Source organism: Chiloscyllium plagiosum, chromosome 14 (genome assembly GCF_004010195.1).
Source record: "Chiloscyllium plagiosum isolate BGI_BamShark_2017 chromosome 14, ASM401019v2, whole genome shotgun sequence".
Classification (NCBI taxonomy): Eukaryota; Metazoa; Chordata; class Chondrichthyes; order Orectolobiformes; family Hemiscylliidae; genus Chiloscyllium; species Chiloscyllium plagiosum.
In genome coordinates, this window is record NC_057723.1 from 30,502,766 (window position 1) to 30,521,693 (window position 18,928).

The window sequence follows — 18,928 nt, forward strand, 5'->3', positions numbered from 1 at the left end:
AGATGGAAATCAACAACAAGTAGAATCCTATTATTGTTTTGGGAAAGATAATAAGGGCTGAAAGCAGATGTATGGAATATGGGTCAGACATGAATGAGGGCCCTGTCGCCGCTTTAAAAGCTGTATATAAATACAGTAGTTGTTATTGTTGATATATAACAATATATAATGTACAATAATGCCAATTGTGTCCCCTGTGTCTCAATGAATGATGGAGCGACATTTGAGTCCTCCGGCCGGCCGGTGGCGCTGTTGCTGGAAGTCGAATGGCTTCTACTTTCTTCTTGGCGCCGTGCGCTCCTTCTTCATCGTATTGTGGCGAAGGTGAAGAGTCGCTGCTTTCGTTCTTTGTAACCGAGCGAAATGGGCAGAGAGTCCAGGTACTGATTAATTTGTTTCTTGCTGCGGGTGCTTAGTAGCGGAGAGAACAGTCCGACAGGCGTTAGCGAGTGGCAGGGCGAAAGGTGGCTTAATGGAGTAGGCCTCAGGCCCAGCCGCAGAGCTCCCTGCATCGATTTATCATCCCCTTCTGCTTTAGGATACCTTTCCCAACGGCACTCTCCAGCAGAATATAAACCCTTGGAATATGTTTTTTCTGATTATTGCACTTGTGTCCATTCGTGTCTGGGGTTTGGTATCCAGGAGAATATTTATGCCTGTATGTTTGCCACCTGTTGTTGTGGCAAGGGAGCCCCAGGTTCCTGATGGGGCCTGAGCAAGTTGGGCCGGGGGAATGGACAATTCTAATTTAATTTGCAGTCTCCGAGTTTAAGGGCAAATGTGGCAAGACTTCTGTATCATAGGTGATTGTGTGTAATTATAGAGTCATAGAGATGTACAGCACCGAAGCAGGCCTTTGGTCCAACCCGTCCAAGACAACCAGATATCCTAAATTAATATAGTACCATTTGACTCATATCCTTCTAAGCCCTTCTTGTTCATATAACCAGTCAGGTGCCTTTTAAATGTTGTAATTGGACCAGCCTTCATCCCGAGTCCTGAAGAAGGTTTACACCTGAAACATTGACTTCTGCACCTCCTGATGCTTCCTGGCTTGCTGTGTTCTTCCAGCCTCCAGCTGTCTACTTTGGATTCTAGCATCTGCAGTTTTTTTTTGTCTCACCACCTCCTGGATAGCAGTAACAGGATAGGTCAGAGTCGTCATGGATTTATGAAGGGGAAATCATGCTTGACTAATCTTCTGGAGTTTTTTGAGGATGTAACTCTGAAGATGGACAAGGGAGATCCAGTGGATGTAGTATACCTGGATTTTCAGAAAGCCTTTGATAAAGTCCCGCTATGAGGTTAGTGAGCAAAATTAGGGCACATGGTATAAGGGGCAAAATACTGACAAATTGGTTGATTGAAAATTGGTTGGCTGACAGCAAACAGAGTAGTGATAAATGGTTCCCTTTCGGAATGGCACGCAGTGACTAGTGGTGTGCCGCAGGGATCAGTGCTGGGACCGCAGCTTTTTACAACGTACATTAATGATATAGATGAAGGTATTAAAAGTAATATTAGCAAATTTGCTGATGACACAAAGCTGGGTGGCAGGGTGAAATGTGAGGAGGATGATAGGAGAATACAAGGTGACCTGGACAGGCTAGGTGAGTGGACGGAGGCATGGCACATGCAGTTTAATGTGTGGTTATCCACTTTGGCAAGAACAGGAAGGCAGATTACTACATAAATGGAGTCAAGTTAGGTAAAGGGGCAGTACAACGCAATCTAGGTGTTCTTGTACATCAGTCAATGAAAGCAAGCATGCAGGTACAGCTGGCAGTGAAAAAAGCTAATAGCATGCTGGCCTTCATAACAAGAGGAATTGAGTATAGAAGCAAAGAGATCCCCTTCTGCAGCTGTACAGGGCCCTGGTGAGACCGCACTTGGAATATTATGCACAGTTTTGGTCTCCAAATTTGAGGAAAGACATTCTGGCTATCTAGGGAGTGCAGTGTAGGTTCACGAGGTCAATTCCCGGAATGGCGGCACAATCTTAGGCTGAAAGATTGGAGCGACTGGGCTTGTATACGCTTAGTCTAGAAGGCTGAGAGAGGGTCTGATTGAGACGTATAAGATTATTAAAGGATTGGACACTCTGGAGGCAGGAAGCATGTTTCCGCTGATGGATGAGTCCTGAGCTAGAGGGCACAGTTTAAAAGTAAGGGGTAGGCCACTTAGAACAGAGCTGAGGAGAAACGTCTTCACCCAGAGAGTGGTGGGTGTATGGAATGCTCTGCCCCAGAAGGCATTGGAGGCCAAGTCTCTGGATACTTTCAAGGAAGAGTCAAATAGAGCTCATAAGGACAGTGGAATCAAGGGTTATGGGGATAAGGCAGGAACAGGATACTGATTGAGGATGATCAATCATAATCATAATGAATGGTGGTGTTGGCTCGAAGGGCAGAATGGCCTACTCCTGCACCTATTCTCTATTGTCTCCTCTGGTAGTCCATTCCATATAAACAGCACCTTCTGCATGAAAAAGTTGCCCCTTAGGTCCCTATGAAATCTTTACCCATTCATCTTCAATCCATGCCCTCTACTTTTGGCATCACCCAGCCTGGGGAAGAGATCTTGGCTATTCACCCTATTCATACCCCTCATGATTTTATAAACCTCTAAGGTCAACCCTCCACCTCTGACACTCCAGGAAAACAGCCCCAGCCTAATCAGCCTCCCTGCAGCTCAAACCCTCCAATCTTGGCAATCCAGCACATTCTCCCCGTGTCTGTGTGGGTTTTTTCTGGGTGCTCCACTTTCCTCCCACAGTCTAAAGATGTGCAGGTCAGGTGAATTGGCCATGCTAAATTGCCCATAGTGCTAGGTGCATTAGTCAGAGGGAAATGGGTCTGGGTGGGTTACTCTTCGGAGGGTCAGTGTGGACTTGTTGGGCAGAAGGGCCTGTTTCAACACTGTAGCTAATCTAATCTAATCTAATCTAATCTAATCTAATCTAATCTAATCTAATCTAATCTAATCTAATCTAATCTAATCTAATCTAATCTAATCTAATCTAATCTAATCTAATCTAATCTAATCTAATCTAATCTAATCTAATCTAATCTAATCTAATCTAATCTAATCTAATCTAATCTAATCTAATCTAATCTAATCTAATCTAATCTAATCTAATCTAATCTAATCTAATCTAATCTAATCTAATCTAATCTAATCTAATCTAATCTAATCTAATCTAATCTAATCTAATCTAATCTAATCTAATCTAATCTAATCTAATCTAATCTAATCTAATCTAATCTAATCTAATCTAATCTAATCTAATCTAATCTAATCTAATCTAATCTAATCTAATCTAATCTAATCTAATCTAATCTAATCTAATCTAATCTAATCTAATCTAATCTAATCTAATCTAATCTAATCTAATCTAATCTAATCTAATCTAATCTAATCTAATCTAATCAAATCAAATCAAACATCCTTGTAAATCTTTTCTGCACCCTTTCAGAAGGGAGACCAGAATTGAATAGTATTCTAAAAGTGGCTTAATCAATGTTCTGTGCATCCGCAAAATGACATCCCCACTCTTATATTCTATGCATTAACCAATAAGCGCAAGCATACCATATGCTTTCTTCACTATCCTGTCTACCTGTGACTCCACTTTCAAGGAATTATGAACTTGTTTGGATACACTCTCAAAGTCTTGACCTGATTTGCATTGCGTCTCTTGTTTATCGAAATTAAACTCCATCGGCCAATTTGAGCAAGGTCCCATTGTACTCTGACAAAATCACCTTCATTGTTCACTGCACCATCAATTCTGGTATCCTCTGCAAACTTAATAGCCATTCCTCCTGTGTTCACATCCAAATCATTTTAATAAAGAACGAAACAAAGTTAAATGTGCTAACTTCTGCATGAGATGTTAAGCTGAAAACTATCCTGCTGTCCTGAGCAGAAGAGCACAGGGAATTAACCCTAATGTCATGGTTGGTATTTATTGTGCAACCCAAAGCATAGAGCAATGTGGCAGTGACATCATTTTGCCTAGGTGAGGGTTTGCTGTACACAAACTGGCTGCTGTGTTTTTTAATGTTCACTCATGGGACATGGGCATCATTGGCTAGCCAGCTTGCGATTGTGGCGGTGAGCTGTCTTCTTAAACCATTGCAGTCACATGCTGTCACTGACCCACAATACTGTGAGGGAGGGAATTCCAGGATTTTGCTCCAGTGACAGTGAAGGAATGGCTGTGTATTTTCAAGTCAGGATGGTGATGAGTGGCATGGAGGGGAACTTGCAGCTAGTGGTGTTCCCATGTATTCTTGATGAAGGGCTTTTGCCTGAAACGTCGATTTTCCTGCTCGTCGGATGCTACCTGACCTGCTGTGCTTTTCCAGCACCACTCTAATCGAGACGCTTATTTATGTGGTGCCAATCAAGCTTTGTCCTTGATGGCATCAAGCTTCTTGAGAGGTTTTGGAGCTGCATCCATCCAGGCAAGTGGAGAGCATTCCATCACACTCCTGACTAATGCCTTGTAGATGATGGACAGGCTTTGAGGAGTAAAGAGATGAGTTACCTGCCACAGTACTCCCAGCCTCTGAGCTGCTTTTGTAGCCACTGTGACGAGTCCAGTTGGGTTTCTGGTCAATGGTAACCCCAAGGATGTTGATAGTGGGGGATTCAGTGATGGTAACACCATGGAATGTCAACGGGCAGTAGTCAAATTGTCTCGTATTGGAGATGGGTTGAGTTTCGCCAGCATCTTCTGTGTTTGTTTTTGAGAAGAGTTGTTTTGAGACAAATCTGCTTAGTGTAATTGGGTAAAAGTGACCTCTTAGTGGCGTTTTTATTCACACTTGGACTGTGTGCCTTGGTAAAATTAAATTGCAAGATTTGGTGACAGTCGGGAAAGAAAGGATTAAAAAATGGAGGGGGAAGGGATAATGTGTTTCCTACACTATACCGATGACTGTATCTTGGCTTTGATTGGCTTGGAGGCTGCTGAAATGTTCTCTGATTTTTACATTGTGGAATATATGTATGCAAGTTTTTTTCCTTTGTCTTTCTTTCCAAGGGCAAAACAAAACTGCTAAGGCCCATTGTGTAGGATTGCCCCAGAGTTGAAAAGAGGATGAAAATTAAACAGCAATAATTAGATGCTGTGTTCAAAGAGAAGATTTGGAAGGGGAAGCAGTTCATTTTTGTACCATGTTAACTTCCTGCTGGGATGCTCAGAGTTTACTAATTTAGCTTGCTAAATAATAAAGACCGCTATATTTGTATCCAGTTTGTAATCAATAATTTTACTAGTTTTATTCCAAGGTTTTTGTGATTTTGATTCTGTACGATTCTGAAAAGGTGATGTATGCATATTATATAGAAGACATTCCTTAAATTGAGTTGTTAAAATATGTAGAAAGTAAAGAATACTCAACTGGATGACTATCAACACACATTTGTACTGCGCTTCACGTTTTGTATGAATATCATTCTTCTTAATTAATTAACAATTCACAGTGGTTAATTCTTTGCATTTAACTGAAGTAAGTCCAAAGACTAAAGCAATGTATTTTGATTTTACATTGACTAAAGGGAGTCGCACAGTCTAGACAGGTTTCGCTTGATCTACTTTTCTCTCTTTTCATACTTCAACCATAACTTAAGGTTCTCTTCTCTTCTGGAGCTAACCTTAGTGCTGCTAGTCCATCGGAATCCACATATCAATTAGACTTTTGTACTTCAACTTCTGAGCTCTGTGATTTGTCCTTTCATGGTCCAGTGCTCCATATGCGCACACGCAGACACGTGCGCACACCCCCCATTAGTAATTAAATGTCTCTGTAATTCCCCCAAATACTATGATTCATGTGTTGGTGCTTTCAGTACCCAGAGATTGCTATTTTATTCCAGTAATCACAAAAGCAAGACCTGCCTCCCTTTAATAGTACTTTCTTAGTTTAATATATCACTGAGAAAAATGGCAGAAGGAAAGGCTTCTGGTGTGGTGGGCAAGGAGGGGGAGGAATTCTTGTTTCCATTTGGATTTGTTAAAGTCACCTTGTGTCTTATATAGCACAGCGATAGTGTCTGTCTGTCTGTGTGTGTCTGTCTCTCTCTCTCTCTGTCTCTGTCTCTCTCTCTCTCTCTCTGTCCGTCTCTGTCTCTCTCTCTCTGTCTGTGTCTCTCTCTCTGTCTGTCTGTCTGTCTGGGCCAGAGGATCTCAGTTCAAGTCCCACTAGTCCTCATGAAGGGCTTTGGCCCGAAACGTCGATTTCAAAGCTCCTTGGATGCGGCCTGAACTGCTGTGCTCTTCCAGCGCCACTAATCCAGAATAATGGGCCTTTATGGTGCAGTAATGTTGTCCTTGCCTTTGGGTTCAAATCCCACCTGTCCTGGAGGTAACACATTTCAACAGATTGATTAAGAGAACTGCAGTGGTATCATGCAGCATAATTATTATGGCTCCCACAATTCCCACTTGTCTAAATGACTGGGTATACGAATAGGAAAGGTTTGGAGGGATATGGGCCGGGTGCTGACAGGTGGGTCTAGATTGGGTTGGGATATCTGGTCGGCATGGACGAGTTGGACCGAAGGCTCTGTTTCCATGCTGTACATCTCCATGACTAGATTGGGACCATTGATGAGGCACTTCAGTTATTTGGAGAGGTCCGAGAACTTGAATTTTCTTCCTCAGAAAAGTGTTCTTCCTGCATCTCCATGCCAAACATGATCCAGGAAATCACTGTTTTTTGAGCACTGTTTTTTGAGTACTGTTCCTTTCTCAGTTGGTTTTTCACATGTTTCAGTCCTGATGAGTGACAGGTTAGAAAACAACTTTGATTTCATGTCTCTTGTTAGTAATTCCTACGACCTAAAATTCTGAGTTTGAGAAGGTGTTGGGAAGAGATTCAATAATGACTTGAAAAAGATGTTGGATAAGTACTGGGAGAAGGAAAATTGTCACAGCAAAGGGAAAAGAGCATTGGCTTGGGTCTTGTTTGATAGCTTCTTCAAATTAATGATAAAGCCAAATAACTTGTGATTCTGTACACTCCCCATTCTATTCCCACTGAAAATGCTGGTGCCAGCTCTTTATGAACTAGTACATTTTTAGCGATTTGATATAACTGGAAACATTGACCATGACTAATTTATATGGCTGTGCTGGTTTGGGACTACAAAGCTCACAGTAGTGAGTTTAGTTTCCAAAGAATAGTAATGACATATTGGGATTTTATGACCATCAATTGACATAAGTTTTATATTTTGCTTTTAAAACTGAAATCAAATTATCAGTGACCGGATGGGATTTGAACTCGTGCTTTGGATTAACTATTATGGTACTGTAGACATAGACGAGATTTGTTTGGGGGTGGGGGGGCAGCAAAGACAAAGTTTTGAATTTTAGTTGAAATCAATTTGTCTTTCCTGCAAGGATGACCAAAGTTCCTTTTTTTCTGTAGATCTACTTTGTGAAGGCTGAGGTAAAAATGTTTTATCATTTTTTAGACATTATCGGAAGCGATCTGCATCACGAGGGCGTTCTGGAAGTCGCTCCAGAAGTCGTTCACCTGCTGAGAAGCGGTCCAAACTTGGGGATATTAGAGGTCGCTCACGCAGCCGAGAACGTGATCGGAGAAGGGATCGCTCTCGAAGTCGCGACAGGAGACGGTCAAGATCTCGGGAAAGGAAACGGCTCAGGTGAGGATTTTAGTGCTTTGTAAAATGAGTAAGTGTTTTTGGTTTTTGAGGGGTGGGGGGACCCATATGACCATTATATTAGGCTAAGAGCTAATGTTGTTTGAGAGTCTTGGGTCTCCATATTTTAGATTTGAATGACAACCTAATAATTCAAGTCTAGACATTTTAGAACCCAGAATAATTCAGGGCGGTGATGGCCTAGTGGCTGGACTATCACTACTAGACTATTAATCCAGAAACTCAGCTAATGTACTGGGGATCTGAGTTTGAGTCCCATCATTGCAGATGATTGATCTTGAATTCAATAACAAAATAAAATCTGGAATTAAGAATCTACTGATGACTGTGAAACCATTGTTGATTGTTGGAAAACCTATCTGGTTCACTAATGTCCTTCAGGGAAGGAAAACTTGCCATCCTCACCTGGTGTGGTCCACATGTGACTCCAGACCCATAATAACATGGTTGATTCTCAATTGCTGTCTTAAATAACCTAGCAAGCCGTTCGGTTGTACCAAACACTACAAAAGTCTCAAGGAAACGGAAATGGATAGATCATCTATACATCAGAAAAGACAACGGGAGAAATAGTCCTGTCGACCCTGTAAAGTCCTCCTTTTCTAACATCTGGGGGCTAGTGCCAAAATTGAAAGAGCTGGCTTACAGACTAGTCAAGCAACAGCCTGACATTGTCTGTAAAGTATGATTCTGTAAGTATGACTTTGTTCCAGATACTACCATCACCATAGCTGGGCAGCGTCTGTCCCACCAGCAGGGCACACCCAGCAGCAGTGGTGGCACAGTGGTTTATAATCAGGAGGGAGCTGCCCTGGGAGTCCTGAACATTAATTCCAGACCCATGAAGTCTCATGGCTTCAGGTTAAACATGGTCAAGGAAACATCCCGCTCATTGCCACATACTGTCTCCTCTTTTGAGTGATGAATCAGTACTCCTCCATGTTGAACAACACTTGGAGGAAGCACTGAGGGTGGCAAGGGCACAAAGTGTACTCTGGGTGGGGATTTCAGTGTCCACTACCAAGAGAGACTTGGCAACAATACTTGACCTCATCCTTTCCAATCTGCTGACTGCCATGATAGTATCTGTAAGAGTGACAACCGCACAGTCCTTGTGGAGATGAAGTCCCACCTTCACACTAAGAATAACCTCTATTTTGTTGTGTGGCACTATCATTGTTCTACAGTATTAGTTAGTAGATTTATTAATATTAGTATTAGTTATTCACTTCATACAGACCTAATAACTCAAGACTGGGCATCCATGAGGTACTGTGGGCCACTCCTGCACAATCCACAGCATCATACTTCAGCTTATACTCCTCTCAGCCATTACTGTCAAGCCAGGGGATCAACCTTGGTTCAATGGAGAATGCAGGTGGGCATGCCAGGAGCAGCACCAGGCATATCTGAAGATGAGGTGTCACCTGGTGAAGCTACCAAATAGCACTACCTGCATGCCAAACACCATAAAGCAGCAATTGAAAGAGCTAAACGATCGCACAATCAACAGATCCGATCTACACTCTGCAGTCTTTTCACATCCAGTTGTGAATGTTAGTGGATAATTAAACGACTCACTGGAGAAGGAGGCTCCACAAGTATCCCCATCCACATGATGGAAGAGCCTGGCACACCAGTGCAAAAGTTAAGGCAAAACCATTCACAGCAATCTTCAGCCAGAAGTGCTGAGTGGATGATTAATCTCTGTCTCCTGCAGTCATCCCCAACATTAGAGAAACCAGTCTTCAACCAATTCGATTCACTCCATGTGATATCCAGAAACGGTTGGAGGCATTGGATACTGCAAAGGCTATGGGTTCTGACAGCATTAGTACTGAAAACTTGTGCACCAGAACTTGCTACTTCCCGAGCCAAGCTATTCCAGTACAGTTACAACACTGGTATCTACCTGACAATGTGGAAACTTACCCAGATTTGTCCTGGACATAAAACGCAGGGCACATTCAACCCAGTCAATTACTCTCGATCACCACGTAAAGTGGTGGAAGGTGTCATCAATAGTGCTATCAAGCTGCACACGCTCAGCAATAACCTGTTTAGTAATGCCTAGTTTGGGTTTCGCCAGGGCCACTGAGCTCCTGATCTCATAATAGCCTTAGTTCAAACATGAACAAAAGAACTCAATTCCAGAGGTGAGGTGAGATTGATAGCCCTTGACATCAAAGTTGCATTTGACAGTGTGGCATCAAGAAGCCCTAGCAGAACTGGAATCAATAGGTACCAGAGGGCAAACTCTCTGCTTGTTGGAGTCATACTCGGCACATAGGAAGGTGGTTACAGTTGTTGGAGATCAGTCATCTCAGCTGCGGGACATCTCTGCAGGAGTTCCTCAAGGTAACATGGTAAGCCCAACCATCTTCAACTGCTTAATGTATCTAATGAACTGGCCCAACAGCTTCCTGTGAGAGATAATCCCACAGGTTCACAACTTTTTGAGTGAAGAAATTCTTTGTCTCAGTCCTGAATGGCTACTCTCTTATTCTTAGTTTGTGACCTCTAGTTCTGGGCTTTCCCAACATTGGGGACATTCTCCCTACATCTAACCTGTTCAGTTCCATCAGGATTTTATATGGTTTATGAAATCCCCCCTCATTCTTCTAAATTTCAGCAAGTACAAGCCCAGTCAATCCAGTATTTGCTCATATCAGTCCTGCCATTCCAAGAATCAGTCTGGTGAACCTTTTCCGATAAGATAATCTAAACACTGCCCCTTGACGTTCAGTGTTACATTCACAAAATCCCACACTGTCAAAATCTTGTGAATTACTATTGACGAGAAACTCAGCTGGAGTTGCCATATAAATACAGGGGCTACAAGAGCAGGTCAGAGTTTAGGAGTGCTGCAGTGAGTAACTCATCTCCTGACTCCTCAAAGCCTCTCCATCATCTTCAAGACACACATCATGAGTGTGATGGAATAGTGTCTACTTGACTGGATAGGTTCTGCTTCAACAACATTCAAGAAGCTTGACGCTGCTCAGATCAAAGCAGTGCACTTGATTGGCACTACCACAAACATCCACTCGCTCCATCACCAACACTCTGTTGCAGATAGTGTGCTATTTATAAGATGCCCTGCAGAAATTCACCAAAGATCCCTAGATAGCATCTTCCAAGCTGATGACCACTTCAATCGAGAAGGACAAGGGCAGCAAATGCATGGGAACACCACCACCTTCAGGTTCCCCTTCAAGCCACTCACAATCCTGACTTGGAAATCTATTGCTGTTTCTTCACTGTTGCTGGGTCAATATCCTGGAATACCCTCCCTAATGGAATTGTGGGTTAGCCCACAGCAAGCGGACTGCAGCAAGAAGGTAACTCACCAACACCTCAAGGAGGCAACTAGGGTAGGGCAATAAATGCTGGACAGCCAGCAACGCTCACAACCCCATAGAATTGAAGAAGAATAAAGGAAAAGAACATTAGGAAGTCTGAAATAACTTGATGACCATAACAAGATACTTGATGAATGGGGAAGTATCCTGTTAGTGGATGCTATTTCCAATAAACAGTTTATTCTGTTCTTGATATTTGTTTGATCACGTTTCCCTCTTAAATTTTTTTTTTGCATTGATTACTTGAGTTCTCTGTTTTGGATATTTGCAGTTGAAGGAAATTAAATATATTGTCATCATCTGTACCTTTTTTGTTTTAAATTTAATTATATATTTTTTACTCGGTTACAAAAGTCGAGTTGTAAAGTAGATTTGGCATGGTCTTTTGAGCAGAGCAATATTTGCAATTGTATATGGTACTATGCATGATACTGATGTGGACTTTTGGCATTTAATATTGCTTATAGCAGCAAATAGCATCAAAACAGTTTGGATACTGGAACTCTGAAATAAAAACAGAAGGTACTAGAAATGCTGAGCAGGCCTAGCAGCTTCAGTTCAGTCAGAACAATTAACGAATGAAGAAAAGTTATATTTGACTCAATGTTAACTGTTTCATTTTACGTAGGTGCTGTCCAACCTTCTGAGTATTTCTAATGCTTTGTATTTTTAACCTATGCAAGTAACAGCCTTTATGACTACTTACATAAACCTACTTTATATGAAAGAACAGTTTTTCTGTATAGCTTATTGTCAACTGGTTTTAATTTATTAGACATCTCTGATCTACATATCAATAATGGTGAAACACTGATAACTTTAAAAGCTATAAACTTTTTATGCCTGCTATCTTTTAATGAGTTGAATGTTAACATTTTAAGGCCTATGCTAGAACTTTTGATATGGTCAAAATATTTTTAGTACCTTATTTTGAATTAGTATTTGATAGAAATGTGGAAAGTAAACTGTCTGACAAAATTTAAAATATAGGCATACTTTAAAATATACTGAAAAAGCATTGCCAGGACTACTCAAGTGAGTATTTTTATGCAAGTGATCCATTATGATCTGTACAGTGGCCTTGCTAGGCTGTTAATACTAGAATTGTTTGGGATACATTTTACATGTAACGGTGGATGGTGTCTTGTACTTTTGGAAGAAAAGTTCCTCCATTAAGAATATAGTAAATAGTGTAGTGTGTGCTCTATTAGATTATGGCATAAATTACTGTTTAGTTTATGCCATTGCAGAGTGTTTTGATCAACTGTCTTTCTTTTTCAGTCTAAGATGTCCTTTGCATTCCATAAATATCAATGACAATATTGAAATATGCATAGTTTGCATGAATATAAGTTTTTACTTTGCATTAATGTGCACACTTTCAGTTAAAGATCAAATTGATCTAGTGGAGTACAATAAATCAGATTGAAGTTCCATATTTGTGATCAGTCTGTTGTAGAACACTGCCATATGGTAATTCAAAACACATCTGATACACTTGCTTAAGTTTGATGATATTTGATGGATGATTCATTTTTTTCGGCAATAAATCTTTTGTGGGTGAACATATAAAATGTCCCAATGTTGGCAAAGAGGTTGTTCAGCAACAAAGCCAATGCCAAAGTTACTCTGAAACTGACTGTCACCAGAATAGTACCTGGTGATTGTCCCGCTGGTTTTCCTTTTGTTGTTTATATTTTGTAGATTGTGGTTTGGCTTTCTAAATACAGGATTCACGGATTTGTGAATCTGGAAAATACAATAATGTCTTAAAGCACTATGTAATAAAAATGTGGTTATTGTTCCTAATTTATGGAACAAATAGCAGCCACACTGAATCCCTGGAAAAAATGATGAAATTTTAGCCCATTTTATATAGTCTAATGCAAGATGTAAAGCTGAGTATAACTTATTTTTGATTGTGTGCTATTTTCCACTTTCTTTCCAATTGTTTATTTAATTTTATCTCACACAGAATACCACAGAGATGCAGAATGTCAGTGGTCACACCAAAGTGAGTAGATAGCCATTTAAACTTTACCTAATGTTAGGACCAGGTTTTGCAGTTAATCGACTGCTGACTTTGAAGAAAGCTACCCACAAAGATTTTGTGATCTCTGTGGCGTGGACTTCCCTTTTCCCAACGTCAGTTTGAACCTGACGCAAAGTCAAAGGGATCTCCAGACATCCAACAGTGATGTCATCAAGTCGGGTAAGCAGCCAATCACGTTGAAATATTCTCACAGACAGCAAACCAGGGAGTAAAATGTACTGATTATCCTTCACTTTTAGTGAAGATTTTTGGAAGCAAAACAATGGTTGGGACATGTGCATGGGATTATGATATAACCCAAAGTATATATTTTTAAAGCAATTTTTTAAATTATGATGGAAAAATGTTCCACGAATATAACATTGTCTAGGACCAGTGAGGCTTATCGATACTTACAAACTTAGTGCACCAGAGAAAAAGCTCTGTTGCATCTCATTCAACAAGGTGTACTTTTTTCAAGGGTTTTACAGCAAAACTGTAAAACTGATTCCCATCAGTTCAGTGATTTCAATGATTGCCATCTGGGGAAGTCTTTAATGGTAAACCTCAAGGGCAGGCATAGAGTCACTGACAACAGCTTCAGTCTTTCTATGTTAAACTTGCCATGTGCGAAAGTCTAAGGTTTCTGTTTGTTTTGGAAGTATATGGAAGCAAGCACTGAAACTTCCCCATAATTACTACTGCATGAGCTGGTTAGAGGGTTTAGTCTTAGCTTATTAGTAGCACTCTGACCTTTTTCAATAAGGGAATTCTTGGTTTAGACCCTATTCTTGACATGTGAACGTAATGAGACTTCACGGTGTGGTGAACGCAATTAGTAGACTAAAACTGCAGTACAGTACTGATTTTGCAGCATTGCTGAAGGTGTCATCTTTTAGATGTGATATGGAGGTGCCTGGGGTGGACACACGACTCCAGGTTATAGTCCAACAGGTTTATTAGAAATCACAAGCTTTCGGAGCACTACTCCTTCATCGGGTGATGAAGGAGCAGCGCTGCGAAAGCTTATAATTTCTAATAAACCTGTTGGATTGTGATTTTTTTTTTAGATGAGTAGTTGCACTGATTCCTGTCCCTCAGATAAACATTAAAAAATTCATTTTCAAAGAAGAGTGGGGAGGTTTGCCTAGTGTCCCAGCCAGTATTTAACACTCAGCCAGTATAATCTCAAACAAAAAAAATGATGTGGTAATTTATCTCATTGCTGTTTGTGGGATCTTGAGAAGTGGAAATTGACTGCTGCGTTTTCCTACTTACAATGGTAAATACAAGTCAAAAATGCTTTGGCTGTGAAATGCTTTAACATTCTAAAATTACAAATTGCTACACAAATGCAACTTCATCTTTGTACCGTTCAGGATATATTTTATTTCTAACTTCAAGTTTTAGTTTCTTTTAAATAACATTATCAATGCTGTACAATATTAAAAATATTAATATGTTTTTACAGGTGGCTCCTGTATTATGCAGTTGGTTGAGGAAATAGCAAATATTAACTGTAAGCAAGTTTTCATAATAGGAGTAGCTAATGCCATACCAAATTGAAACTCAATTTGGGAAAGATGTCCGACTATATGAACTTAGCCATGGTTATATAAGATTGAAATGTTCAGATTCCCACTCAGTTGATAGAAAACTAAATAAATGAACTATGCTAAGATTGTTTCTTGGTTTTCCAATCATTAAAATCAAATACTTCCATCTTGTAGACGTTCCAGGAGTCGAGAGAGGAGGCGATCTCGCAGCCGTGAAAAACGACGATCAGTAAGCCGAGGCAGAAGCCGTAGGTCACATTCTCAACCACGCTCTCGAAGCCGCAGTAAGAGCAAGGAAAGAAGGTATTGGTTCAGAAGATTATGGGTATTATTTGACAGTGTAGAATATCAAATGAAGGGCAGTTAAAGATCAAAGTTTATTCTTTAGTTGAAATTGTGTATGGAGTCAGATGCAAAGCTGATTTACACGAGGGCTTATATTCTGTTGAATAAATATCTTCCTTCCATCAGCAAAAAGAGAAGTGTTTTTGGTAATTATTATGCTGAATTAGAGGGCTTTGATAATTCAGTTTCCTTACTATTTGTGTAACTTTGTGTTAATGATTTATTTTTAATAGATGCTTCACTTTGAACCTCTATTATACTCCCTATTTGTTTTACCATCTCTTGATGCTGATGCTAGCCTGAGGAAGTTATGCAGGGAGAAATGTGTGGAAATATATTATTAACACTGGTGCAGCTGATCATTCTTGAACGCATTCTATACATAAGATGGATCTATTGCTCATTCTGTTAGTTCTACAGAATCATCTTGTAAGTGTATCAATCTTCCATCAAGTTCCGTACTCTGATTTGAGTAATCAACTAGCCTTGACTAATGTCCTTCAGGTTTTCAAATCCTGCCATGTCGACATTCAATGAACTACTGAAACAGGAATTAAAAGCTAGTCTAGGTAATGGCGAACATGAAATTGCCATATTGTTCAAAAACCCTACTGATTCTCTCATGACCTTTGAGGGAAAGAAATCTGCTATTTTTTTTAATCCAATTGTGACACAATGTGCACAGCAATATAGTTGACTCTTAACTGCCCTTTAGCCCCATTTCTGACTGTGCTGCTAAGTTTTGAAGGGTGTATCTAATGAACTGAGCCAGAATTGGGTGGTGAGAGAAAAGGCCCATTTGACGTTTGTTTTCACCAAACTACCTATGACAAATGATGCGCCTGTCCATGACAGAGTTGGTGAGAGTGTCCCTTACTTAGTACTTGTATGTCTGGTGTCATGTCTGCATATTGAGGGTACCGTCAATCTTTTTTTTAATGGCAGTACTGCTGTCCTAAATGGGATAGATTCAGAACAGATTTAGCTGCTCAGTACTGGGCATCCGCGATGCACTGTGGGCTGTCATCAGCAAAATTGTTCTCAGCCACAATATGTAACCTCATACCCTGACACGTCCCTCATTCCCTTTCATCAAACTCCATTCCGTGCAGAATGCAGGAGAGCATGGTAAAAACAGCACGTGACAAGCCCAAAAATTAGGTGCCAACCAGTCAGAGCTCTGATACAAGATTCCATGCATGCTAAATCAAAGCAGCATGCGATAGACAGACCTGAGCAATCTGCAATCAGAAGATTAAAAAAGCTTTGCATGTCTGCCACATCCAGTTGTGAATAGTGGTGGACAATTAAGCACTTGAGAGGAGGACACTGCTGAAAAGTGATGAGAAAGCCCAGCACATCAATGAACATGATATGGATGAAGTATAAGCAAATCTCTCCAGTCAGAAGGGTTAAATGGGTGATCCATCTCTATCTCTGCCCGAGTCCCAAGCATTACCGATTCAGTCTTCAACCAATTGGTTTCACTTCATGTGACATATTGAAAAGGCTGTGTAGGTATTGGAGACTCCAAAGGCTCTGGCCCTGAAAGCATCCCAGCTAGGGTGTTGAGGACTTGGGCCTCAGAACTAGTCCACCCATAGCCAATACAGCCATAACATTGGCAATCATCTGCAAGTAATGAAAGGTGTCATTATTCCTATCAAGCAGTATCTACTGAGTTATCATCTGCATTTGATGAAATATGGCATGGAGGATCCCTAAAAAAACTGAAATGAATAGGAATCAGCAAGAAAATTCTATATGGTTGGAACAATACTTGGGGGACAAATGAAGATGGTTGTGGTCCAAGATATTACTGGATGTGTTCCCAGGCTAACCATCTTCAACTGTTGTATCAATAACTTTCTCCATTATAAGACTACAAGCGGAGATGGTCATATTTAGTAGCATTCATAACTCCTCTGATACAGAGACATTCCTTACTCATTTGCAACAAGATCCAGACAACATTTTGGCTTGGGCTGATCAGTGACAGTTGAATCATACAAGTGCGAAGCAATAAATAACTTCACCAAGAACAAATCTCCCTATAGTGTCAATGATATTTTCACTAAATCCACCACTATCAGTGGGTCTACCACTGATGAGAAATTGAAAGAGCCAGCCATATAAGTACAGTGCCTCCAAGAGCAAGTTGAAGTCTGGGAATTCTGCAGTGAGGAATTAATTACCTGACTCTCCACAGCCTTTTTGTCAATACAAGGCATAATTCAGGAGTAGGATGGAATACTTTTCTTTTTGCCACTTCCAGTAATCAGACTTCACATCGTCCTTGACAAATCAGCCCACTTGATTATTATCTTTGAAGAGAAAATGAGGTCTGCAGATGCTGGAGATCAGAGATGGAAATGTGTTGCTGGAGAAGCGCAGCAGGTCAGGCAGCATCTAGGGAACAGGAGAATCGACGTTTCGGGCATTAGCCGAAGAAGGGATTCTCCTGTTCCCTAGATGCTGCCTGACCTGCTGCGCTTCTCCAGCAACACATTTCCACCACTTGATTATTACCCTGTCCACCATCATAAATATTCTGCCCTGTTCACAGTGACAGCAGATACTTCAAGATACATCACAACTACCAATCTTCCTTTGGAAGTGCCATCTGGGAGTGGGAGTGCCACCTGCAGGTTTCCCCTCCAAGCCATGTACCATCCTGACTTGGAACCATTTTGCCATTCCTTCACTGTTGCTGGGTAAAAACCCTTCATAACAGCAATGTCTCTACACCACAAAGTCTGCAGCAGTTCAAGACGACACTCACAACCATCTTTATCAGGGCGGCCAGATGTAGGGAATAAATGCTGACTTAACCAGCAATATCCACAGTCTGTGAATGAATAAAAATCAAAAACCCATGACTTGGACCACCCTAGAAGAACAAGGACAGCAGATAAATGGCGATGTCAGCACCTGTATTTTGTATTCCAAATGCCCCACATTCTGAGATGAAGAGGGACATTACCATTCCTTCACTGTTATTCTGGCTGTAAAACCTGGGAATATCTTTCTAACCACCCTGATTGTACCTACATCAGGTGAAGCAGCAGTTCAGGAAGGCAGCTGGGCAAGGGCAATTTACAGTGGGCAGCAACACTCTTACCCCAGGAAACTCAAAATTCCAGCTGGACTAACAACGGGATAACGTCGTTGTTCTGTATATTTCTAGGACTGATGTTTCATAGCATCTGCATAAATCTGGCTATCCAGATGTTATGACGATATGGGGACAGACAGCCAAATCAGTCAGCCTCCATATTTCTGTATTAGCAACACAGTAAACTAAAATACTCAATGACTCTCAAACTGGACCCTAATGGTTCCTTAACAGATTTTTTGAATAGCTTGTACCAAATTTTGAGAATAACTGATACCAGACACTGGGTTTCTAGCGTAAACAAAAGATTTAACAATTTATTCAGAATACAGTAGCTTTAGCAGAGCAAAGTTAAATCACAAGGTCATCTAGTTAATGTCTATGATTCAATCCCAATCCTTTTTAATTCAGAAACAAAAACAGAAATAGCTGGCAGAACTCAGCAAGGCTGGCAGCATCTGTGGGAACAAAGCAGACCTAACGCTTAAAATCTGTGACTCTTCATCTTTAATTCAGCGCCGATTTTTTCACATAGACAAACAGCCACGGTGAAAGGATAAATCAAAAGGGAAGAATAAAAGAGATGTAACTGGCCAGCTCATTTAGGCAGACTCAAAAATCCATGACATCACTGGCACATGGAATTGTGTCTTGCTTAATTTCTGATGACATCTATTCAAGAATATACCTTCAGTAGGCTTTGAGGAATATTCACTCAGTTCTTATAACTGAGAATCTTTTCTCTGAACTTGCAATAAGTTGATAATAGGAGTGTAACCACCATCCTGTAGCTTTTGCAGTCACGATCCTTCTGACCCAA

General features: G+C 40.7%; 1 protein-coding gene across 3 annotated transcripts in view; it reads left to right on the forward strand.

Moving 5' to 3' along the window:
• Positions 1–257: 257 nt before the first annotated feature.
• Positions 258–18,928, forward strand: part of ddx46 (DEAD (Asp-Glu-Ala-Asp) box polypeptide 46) — a 69,936-nt gene continuing 51,265 nt past the window's right edge. For 2 of the 3 annotated variants that reach the window (XM_043703461.1, XM_043703462.1), the window contains exons 1-4: positions 258–380; positions 7,489–7,680; positions 13,036–13,074; positions 14,823–14,951. In XM_043703461.1, the coding sequence (XP_043559396.1) occupies positions 364–380; positions 7,489–7,680; positions 13,036–13,074; positions 14,823–14,951 (377 nt within the window). In that variant the 5' untranslated portion in view covers positions 258–363. The remainder of the gene's footprint in view (positions 381–7,488; positions 7,681–13,035; positions 13,075–14,822; positions 14,952–18,928) is intronic. The other variant, XM_043703463.1, reaches the window with a different exon arrangement.